The 10,125-nt window shown below is 44.0% G+C and overlaps 1 protein-coding gene across 1 annotated transcript; it reads left to right on the forward strand.

The window, feature by feature from the left end:
• The first annotated feature begins 40 nt into the window (after positions 1-40).
• Positions 41-8,027, forward strand: SIX4 (SIX homeobox 4). The gene is made up of 3 exons (XM_073350737.1): positions 41-884; positions 3,306-4,000; positions 6,502-8,027. The coding sequence occupies exons 1-3, from the start codon at positions 46-48 to the stop codon at positions 7,296-7,298; spliced, it is 2,331 nt and encodes a 776-aa protein (XP_073206838.1). The 5' UTR covers positions 41-45; the 3' UTR covers positions 7,299-8,027.
• Positions 8,028-10,125: the final 2,098 nt, after the last annotated feature.

The raw sequence follows: 10,125 nt of genomic DNA on the forward strand, positions 1-10,125 counted from the left end.
GACTTTGCGGCGAGAGAGAGAGAGAAAGGGGGGCGGGGGGGGAACATGTCTTCTGCCTCCCCCACGGACAAGCTCCCGAGCGCGGTGGTGATCAAGCAAGAGAATGTGATGGAAATCCTCTCCGAAGCAGGCACGATGCCCCAGGAAAGGGCAGCCCTCCACCCTGCACCACCGCCCCCGCCGGCTGCTGCCCCTTTCCCCATGGAGCAAGCAGGCTCCGCGGCTGCGGGGGAGGGAGCTGCGGATCAGATACGGCTCCACACTGAACTTTTGGCCAGGAATCACCATGCCGCCTCCGCCTCCTCCTCCTCTCCCTCCTCCTCCTCCCAGACCCCCCTGGCTTTCTCCCCGGATCATGTAGCCTGTGTCTGCGAGGCGCTGCAGCAAGGTGGGAACCTGGACCGCCTGGCCAGGTTCCTCTGGTCTTTGCCCCAGAGCGATCTGCTACGTGGCAACGAGAGCCTGATGAAAGCCCGGGCGCTGGTGGCTTTCCACCAGGGCATCTACCCGGAGCTCTACAGCATCCTGGAGGGCCACAGCTTCGACTCCTCCAACCACCCGCTGCTGCAGGAGCTGTGGTACAAGGCTCGCTACACCGAGGCGGAGCGAGCCCGGGGCAGACCCCTGGGGGCGGTGGACAAGTACCGGCTGCGGAGGAAGTTCCCCCTGCCCCGGACCATCTGGGACGGCGAGGAGACGGTGTACTGCTTCAAGGAGAAGTCCCGCAACGCGCTGAAGGAGCTCTACAAGCAGAACCGGTACCCGTCGCCGGCCGAGAAGCGGAACCTGGCCAAGATCACCGGGCTCTCCCTCACCCAGGTCAGCAACTGGTTCAAGAACCGGCGGCAGCGGGACCGCAACCCCTCCGAGACCCAGTCCAAGAGGTGAGCGCCAACTTTCCTGGCTCGCCCGCCCCGGGCTCTTTCTTCCCGTGCAAACATGGCGCTTACCTTCAGCAGCCTGCTCCTGCACGCACCCCCCCCCCCCCAGGCCGGCCGGCCGGCCCGCGGGCTGGGCACCGGGCCGGAGCTCAGGTCTCCTCCTCCTCCCCCGCCAGCTTTCGCTTTCTCCCCGGAGCCACACAGCCCCTGCACTCCCCGCACCCCAGGCTCTGTGTGTGTGTGTGTGAGAGAGAGAGTGAAGCGGGCGATCGCAGGGAAGTTTCCTGCAACCAACTCGGGGCAGGTCTGCGACTTTTCCCCCAACTCACAGGCAACGTGTGATCGCGGCTGAGAAGTTGCTAAGTGCCCCCCCCAGCCCCTCAAAATCACAGCTCCTCTCTCCTGCGCGCACACCCGCACGGGCAGCAGACGCTGCGCCCGGCTGAGCTCTGTGCCATGCTTGGGGGAGTCGGGTAGCTCTTTATTTGACAGAGTTAATCATTTGCGGAGTTTTTAAAGTCGTGGGGGCGGGGGCGTCTTGTCGCCGCTGCTCTGTTTTGAAATCTGATTCTGAGCGGGTTCGGATCGGGTGTCACTGCGATCCGAGCGGGGAGCACGGGCGCTTAGCTCCCACCGGGCCTGATCCAAAGCCGGGTGAAGTCAATGGGGAGATTCCCACGGGCCTCCTTCGAGTGGGTCTCCTGGAGCTGGCTGGGGCTTAGTCGATAGACTGTTGGGGATGGGGGGAGCTCTGCACACACACACCCCAGTCAGCTGGTTTTTCCCACGTTCTTCACCCTTTACGTGTGTCCCTGCAATTTTGACTCAACAACAGGATCCCCAGCTCTGTGTCTGTGCCCAGTAAGCCCTGCCCTGGCTCTGGGGCAGGGGACCCAGGCACAGCCCTGGCTCCATACACGTTGCTCCTTTGTGGGCTAAGGAGACATGGGGGCTGGGAGTGGGGCCGCTAGGGGGAATTCCACCGCCTTCAGCCGGCCAGGTGGAGGTGACCTCCCTGCATACAAGCCACATTCCAGCCCCCTTCCTTCCTTTCCAAAGGTTGTGGGCAGAAAAAGGCCTCAAGGCATTTCTCAACCAAGGGCTCGATTGTGCTGATCCAGGCCTCTTCTCCCCCCCCTCCCGCCCCTTTTTCGGGATACATCAAAGGGACAAATGGCTGTGGAGAGAGGCAGAGCAACCAACAACAACAAAAACTAAGAAAGAAAGAAAAATGCACTCAAGAGCAGACAAGTCAGTAAAAGCCAAGCCCTGGGTGGCTCAGAAACAGAGGGAACCTGTGTACTGAGGTCTTGGCAGGACAAGGAGGGATTTAGATGGCACACAGCACATTTAACACCCCAACCCCTAAGGCTTGTGGGGAGGTTGTTGGGATCTTCCCTTGGTGAAAACTTCTGGGCGTGTTCCATGGAGGTTTTGATCACCAAATCCTTTCCAATATTAATTGCTCCCTGCACAAAAGAGAGAGGAAAGAGGCACCCTTCTTTTTCATTTCCAAGCACCTGGAGGCAGAGTTGGGCTGGAGCCCTCTCTGGATCTGCCTCCATGAGTCACTCTCTCTCAGACTGTTAGGTTCGTCTCAACTAATAAATCAAAGCAGTGCTGCTTTTAAAGGCTGGTGGCAGTCTGGGTAATCCCATTCTTCAGAGATAAAAATTAACCAAATACCAGGATGTTTGATCATACTATATGCAACCACAATAGATTCCCCCTCACCACCCCCTGGGAAGTCTGGAATATTTTCTTTGTCTCTTTTGTAAATTAAGGTTCCCGTGGGTCACTTTCCTCTCTTGGGAAAGGAGAAATTGGAACAGAATGGAGCCTTCATGATAGATCTAGACGTTCAAGAAATGCAACCGGGTGTGAGGTATTTGGGGGTGGTCACGGTCTCCCCTTTAGAATATCAGTGAATCCAGTGAGCCTGGCTTTATTTAACAGGAGACAGTAGATACTTTCAGGGTTTAACAGTGCTCACTGGGACCCTGGTTTACCTCTTACAGCTGCCACAAGGCACAGTATAACTTACCAAATGGCTGCTCTTGGGCTTGCTGGATTTCACACATGCACACATCATTCCACAGGGCAATTTAGCAGGCAAAGAGATGGCCCTGAGGCAGTTCCCTTTGATTATTTTGGGTAGATGACCACAGAGAGAGAATATACTTACAGGTCTACAATCCAGTCTGTAAAGTTTCACACTACTCATGATAGGCTTTACTTTTTTTTTTTTTAACCTTTACTGTCTCTTAAATGGACTTAAGGCTTGCTTTAAAAACCAAATGCAAACAGTAAGCATAGCTGGATATTGTTTTATGGCCTGTGATAGCCATAGTGACCCCTTCTGAACTTAAAACCTATGAATAATGTCATTGTAATGAAATATCGTATTTCCATCTTTCCCCATAGTGAGTCAGATGGCAACCCTAGCACAGAAGACGAATCCAGTAAGGGACAGGAGGATTTATCTCCACATCCACTCCCCAGCTCGTCCGATGGAGCTACCAGCCTAAGCCTTCCCAATCACATGGAGCCAGTGTACATGCAGCAGCTTGGAAACACAAAAATATCTTTAAGTTCTTCTGGTGTTTTGCTGAATGGAAACCTAGTTCCTGCCAGTACTTCTTCTGTCTTTATTAATGGGAGCTCTTTTCTTCAGGGACCCAATGGAGTAATCCTCAATGGTCTCAACATGGGGACTTCACAGACAGTAACTTTAAATCCACCCAAAACAACTTCAAGTGCTATGAGCAATGGAGTGTCAATCACAGACATATTAGTGTCTTCTTCTGAAGATGTCAAGGACTTCAAAATCCTCCAGGCTTCTGTGTCTAACACTGCAGCAGCACCAACACCATACAGCCCCAGTAATGTACCTGTCTCATTTCCAGGGTTAATACCAAGCACGGAGGTGAAAAGGGAAAGCATACAAACTGTTGCTTCTCAAGATGGAGGGTCTGTAGTTACTTTTACTGCTCCTGTCCAAATAAACCAGTATGGCATTGTCCAGATCCCTAATTCAGGAACAAATGGCCAGTTGCTTAATGGAAGCATCGGGTTTTCTCCTCTGCAGCTGCCTCCTGTTTCTGTGGCAGCTTCACAAGGTAAAAGTTTTGTTTGCTAAAGTAAAGACCTTTTTGGGGGGGAAATGGAATACATTTCATCTTTAATAGTGTGTAATATTTGTGCAGTGGTGTATGGTTACAGCATCCTGGCAGCTGCAATGTGCAGTACATGAAATCATACATTACAACATCTCCCTGTAACAATCAGTTCCCTCGATTTTCAAAGATCAAGTTATGTGGGGTATGAACTTTTTTTTTCTAATGCAGCAAAAAGGAAGGTCTGGTATTTGACTGTCTTTTTTTAAATACCATTCTAGGAATCCTTCCGTATTAATCTTCACAATTCCAGAAATGTGTTAAATCAATAAGTAAAAAAAGAAAAGATTATTGATTAATACTGTCTTAAAACTAGCCCAGCAGCTATCAGAGAAAATATGTACTGTTTTTTAACCAAAGCATTTTGTAAAAGTAAGTTAAAGCCACTAAATATACAGGAACAACAAGACTGATCAATTGTGCTTGTTAATCTGTCTATCCTATAATTAAGAACAACTAATCTAAAGAGAAATCAGAGAAATATGTGATTCCTTGTAGATATAAAATGTTAAGATGCTTTGAGTAAAGGTAACAGCCCTAGGGAAATGTATGTTACCGTGGATTAACATACCAACTATATGAACTCCTTTCAAAAGATTATTTTAGAGGTTGCCTTAACATTTATTAGGGATTGATTTTTCTGGATAGTAAGGGAGAAAATCTGTGTAAAGCAAATCTAGTTCTGGATCATTATTTTGATTTGGGTAAAGTAAATACAAAGCTGAACTATTCTATAATTTATTAATCTTCAGCATCTTGCTGTTAGGAAAATGTTTAAACCAAATATGAATCTCTTTGTAATAGCAAGGACCATGAATAATATAACAACAATCAAATTGTACTGCGTTTTAGCTTGTTTGCGGTGTATGTGTGTAAGGAGTTAATTATTTTTCCAGTAAAGAGGAATGTAACGAAGGATGGAAACTATAAATCAGCACTGATATTATTCTGAACTATGCGACGCACTGTCATTGGAAGTTATTGGACAAATAGCTTAGTGAGATCAAAAAAGATTAGCTATTTTATTTGAATACCATCTGAAATTACAAGGGCCATTAGTGTACATGTTCCAAGGCATAGGCTGACAGCCAGCAAAGGTGAGGAAGAAATTTCTCTCCCTGAAAGAGTGTTGGACAGCCTTAAGAAGCTGTGTAAACCTTTATCTGGAACAGTCAGCATTTTCCCACATTAGAGAGAGGACACCTGACTAGGCAGAGTGTGATGAATCCCCAGTGGGGATTCTAGGGTAGAGAAAAATCAGAAATCTCCATGTTTACTGTTTAGCTGTTTTTAAATTGTGAGACTAGTGGTTAACTGGTTTTGTATTCATAGTGAAATACATTCCATGCTATCTTAAGCAAGCTGCTATAATTTATTTATATCTTATTCCTACATAACTTTCAATTTCCTTCCTTCATTTTTCTAGTGTATTCATTGGGCAGAAATAATTATGGTAACCAAAAAAAAGTCTCTAGGAGCATCTTGAAAATATTAGCTAATGAAAACTAAGGGGGAGGTAAAGAGTCCGCATTTTAAACACTCCCTAAGTAGCTATGTGCTGTACATGTTATAAAACAGGTATCTACAAAACCAATTACAGCCCCTTACAAGTATCATTCTAATAGTTTCCGGAAAGAGATGGAGAATTGGAGATGTCAAAAGGTGGAAACAGCTCTGAGAGCCAATTTATCTTGTCCATAGAGACACGCTATAATAATGACTCTTACTGGACTTGCTGTATAACCAACTTTGGGTCCAATTCTGCTCATTGAGTAGCTCCGAACTCTCACAAGAAGTCCTATGGATTTTAATGGGAGAATCCAGCTTGAGTAATTTACTATTCAACATGAGTAAAAGTGGCAGGACTGCGCTCTTAGAAATGTATTCAAAGGATCAGTGTTGATAGACAAAATAAGACACTTTTGAATACTAAATTGGCAAAAAGAAAACCTGGTGAAAGGTATTATTTGAACATGTCTCTGCAGGGTTACACTCTTAGCTTTTAGCTCAGTAGTCACTTACTTCATGAGATTTTTTTTATAATTTTCCATGTGTAATTTTAGTCTGTCATTGAGCTGTCTTTACTTAGAAGCTTTTTATGTTTCTATTCTTTGATGGAAATCTAGTGCTAGCTACAAAGGAAGGCCAAATCGTGTTCATTTTAATCACACGGGTATGGACTATTTGGCCACTCAATGAGAGCTTGAAAGGTGTTAACGTACCAGAAACTTTTTTCTCAATTCAGAAGTAAGTTGTATATTCAAGAGCTTTCATTCATTCATACCTAATGTTCTCTAAAATACTCCAAAGAATGTTGCTTCTATGTTGCCTATAGTTCTAGCTTAAATTTCCTAAAACCGAGGAGACCAAAGCGTATACTAGAATAACTTGCATTATTACACAACTTCCCATCAACTATAATCTATACTTTCTTTTTTTCCTAGGTAACATTTCAATAAATCCAAGTACATCAGATGGGGGGACTTTTACAAGTGATTCTTCGACAGTGCAGCAAGGAAAGGTTTTCTTTAGCCCTCTTGCTCCCAGTGCAGTGGTGTATACAGTTCCCAATTCAGGTCAGGCAATAGGATCTGTTAAACAAGAAGGATTGGAAAGAAGCCTTGTGTTTTCTCAGTTAATGCCCATCAGTCAGAATGCACAACTAAATGTAAACGTATCTTCTGAAAATGTAGCTGGTGGAGGCCTCCAGTCCATGGCTTCCTCCTTAGTAAATGTAACTCCCTCACATAATTTTTCCCTAGCTCCACCTTCTCTTTTAAATGCTGCAGAACTGAACTCTGGTATCTCAGAGAGTCAGTCTATGTCAGCATCTGTAACAAATACATCTACTGTGATATCAGTCAGCAACAGTAACTATGCAACTCTTCAGAACTGTTCCCTCATTACCAGTCAAGATCTCATGTCAATGTCTACAGCACAGCCTGCGCTCGGGGAAATAGTTTCTGCAACTGGAGACCATGTCAGTCATCCATCTGCACAAGTTCATCTGGATTTTGTCAGAGAGCACAGGTTAGTTCTGCAGTCAGCACCTGATGTCAAGGAGAATTTCTTATCCAATTCTGAGAGTAAGTCAACCAGCAACTTAATGATGCTGGACCCAAAATCCAAATATGTTATGAGTAATATGGTTGACACGGTCTGTGAAGAACTGGAAACGGACAAAAAAGAGCTTGCCAAACTCCAGACAGTTCAGATGGATGAAGATATGCAAGATTTTTAACTTTTTCTTGCGTTTGGTTTCAGTAGATAAGTCTCCTCATGAGGCCTTAAAAAGCATCACGTTTTTTCTCATTTAAAGAAAATGCTAATACAATTCAAAACAGAAGAACATTTGAGTAATCTGCATTAAAGTACATGGGAATCTACAATAATGGAATTAGGTTGCCACATTTTGTTTGCATGCAATATGCTCTTTTAACCAGACTAAGGGAGGCAGGTTAGAAAAAATACAAGCTAAACAACCAAGGAGATGTGCGTTGCTCTGGTCTACTAATATAACCCTAATAGTTTGACTAGAATCTTCATGCCACAACAGAATTTCATAATTAAGTATACACTCCTAATATTAGCTAGGAAAATGAAATATCTTTATAAAAAGGTAGAAACAATGCAGTCTTTGTTGTTTACTTCTAGTCCATGGGCATTGAACAGATTTTAAGGAAATAGACGATACCTCACAAGCTACTTTCATGGTGTTTGAGGTTAAGAAACTAAACACAATTGCAAATAATATTGTTGCTGTTTTTTCCAGCAGACTTCTGTTCATCCCAAAAATCTTGCTTCAAACTTGTGCAGATTTCTAAATGTTATGACTAGCATTTTGCCAGTTCAGTGGAGAAGGGCGGCGGGGGGTGCATTTGAAACTCTAATTATGCAACTCTAAAGCTTTCACTCCAGTATGAATGTAAATATTATTTCAGTTATTATAAAGGAGACTTTTTTATTAGTACAATGGATTTTATTTATGGTTTACGTTGGTCTATTTCACTTTAGATACAGTGCATTGAAATGTTTTCTGACTGTTTAATTTATTTTTATCGTTTGAACAGGAAGTAAACAGTTATTTTCAACAAGGTTTTACTTTTTTGTAGGATTTTCAAGTGATGAGTTTTATCAATAGACTGTAAAAGAACAATGTTAATCACACTGAAGCTAGAAAATGAACTCCCACTATTGCAAGACTGGGACATTTTTCTCTCCCATCTTTGTGTTTGGGTTTTTTTTTTTGTTATGTTTTGTTTACTTAGTAATTTTCAAATTAGTTAAATGTATTTTTACAGAATTCCACGTGCCTTTCTTCCTAGTGGCCTTATATCCTTGTTACTAAAGCACAGTGGCAAGAGGAATGAAAACACTTGTGTGCAATTATCCTTCCTCAGGGCCAGATTCTGCCAGCCTTACTCTTGTGAGTAGCTCCACTGAAGTCAATGTGTCTACTTTCCTGAGTAAGACAAGTTGGTCTCTGGGTCGTTTTGGGTGAAATTTGTCATCTGTGTGGAGGGCCAGAGTTTGGCCCTCTGCACCATTTAAGCCCTGCAGAGGGGGGTCCACAGAGGTACAGTGGGCAGAGCAACCATGAAGAAAAGCCTCACATAGGCCAGTATGGACAGCTATGATGGGCTAGGCCAGGGAAGGTGGTTCTACATTTACAAGGTTCCACTGGCCCCAAAACCCCCTGCAACTGGTGTGGAGGGGTTATAGCTGCTGTTCCATCACAGAGGCCCTGATTCACAAATGCCCACAAAAACATGTATTTATGTGCCCTTCCTAAACAAAGGGATGCTTTCTTCAACAGGGCCATAGGCTGCAACAGGAACCCCTAATGGTTTGAGGGAGATGTGGAGCGGCGGTATTTGCTGGCTCTGAGTTGGGGAAAGATTTCAGCTCCCTACCCCTCTGCACTCCACTCAGAACACTCAGGCTCCATATGAATGGAGCAGATTTCACCATTTGTCTATAGGATTTTTTTTTAACATGAAAAAGCACAACCTTAAGCTTTAATAATAATAATAATAATTAATAATGCAGATCTATGAAGAACTACTCGCTGTTAATTTTTTTTTTTTAACTCTAATGTGAATATAAACAGTACTTAAAGCATGAATTAATCCTCCTAAAAGGCCTGGTCCAAAGTCCATTGAAATCAGTAGAAATGCTTTCAGAGTCTTCAATGGACTTTCAGTCAGGCCTGACATGAACTGATGTAGAACATCTTTTGTAAAAAAAGACAAAAACAATGTAAAGGAAAGCAAATTGAGATAATGTCAGTTCTGTCGAGGAGCATCCCTGTCTCATCCTGTCTTGATAGCTAACTCGGTCTATCTAAATTTTTTAAAGGAAGGGCTTTTTCCATGTGCTGTGTGACACTAGGATAGCCTCACTGTTGTTTTGCACTATATTGCATACAATTTATTCTTGTAAGTAACAGCATGGAACCTCTAAGCTGAGCAGAGAATCGTTCCATTCAACACTGCAGCCGAAGTCTGAGGGAAGGGGCAGGAAGGAAGTATATGTTTTGTAAAAAGAGGTCATTGAGGCTTTCCAAAGTATATGGAGAAAAGAAAGCAACTAGCCATTTGGCTACCTCCCTGACTTGCATAAATGTTGTTAAAAGCAAGCCATTTAAAACGTTTATTATTATTAAAAACAAAACTTGGAGCCATCAACTGCCCTGAGTCTGCATGCATGCCTCCCACTGACATGAGGTGTGGTTTGACTGCAGGATGGGAAGTTAGGGACTTAAGAGTTCCAGTCTTTGCTCTGTTTCAGAGTAGTAGCCGTGTTAGTCTGTATTCGCAAAAAGAAAAGGAGTACTTGTGGCACCTTAGAGACTAACAAATTTATTTGAGCATAAGCTTTCATGAGCTACAGCTCACTTTGCTGTAGCTCACGAAAGCTTATGCTCAAATAAATTTGTTAGTCTTTGCTCTGACACTGTTTCTCTCTGTAATATCTGAGCACCTCGCATGCACCATCTATGGCCTGGGACAAGTCACACAATCCCCCTGCCTCAGTTTCTCCATCCATAAAATGAGGATAACAATAAT

The sequence above is a fragment of the Lepidochelys kempii genome, chromosome 6 (assembly GCF_965140285.1).
Source record: "Lepidochelys kempii isolate rLepKem1 chromosome 6, rLepKem1.hap1, whole genome shotgun sequence".
NCBI lineage: Eukaryota > Metazoa > Chordata > Testudines > Cheloniidae > Lepidochelys > Lepidochelys kempii.

Coding starts and splice junctions, on each gene's coding strand:
- SIX4 (XM_073350737.1), top strand. CDS start 46: ATGTCTTCTGCCTCCCCCACGGACAAGCTCCCGAGCGCGGTGGTGATC. Junction 885..3,305: donor TCCGAGACCCAGTCCAAGAG/GTGAGCGCCAAC, acceptor CTTTCCCCATAG/TGAGTCAGATGGCAACCCTA. Junction 4,001..6,501: donor TTCTGTGGCAGCTTCACAAG/GTAAAAGTTTTG, acceptor TTTTTTTCCTAG/GTAACATTTCAATAAATCCA.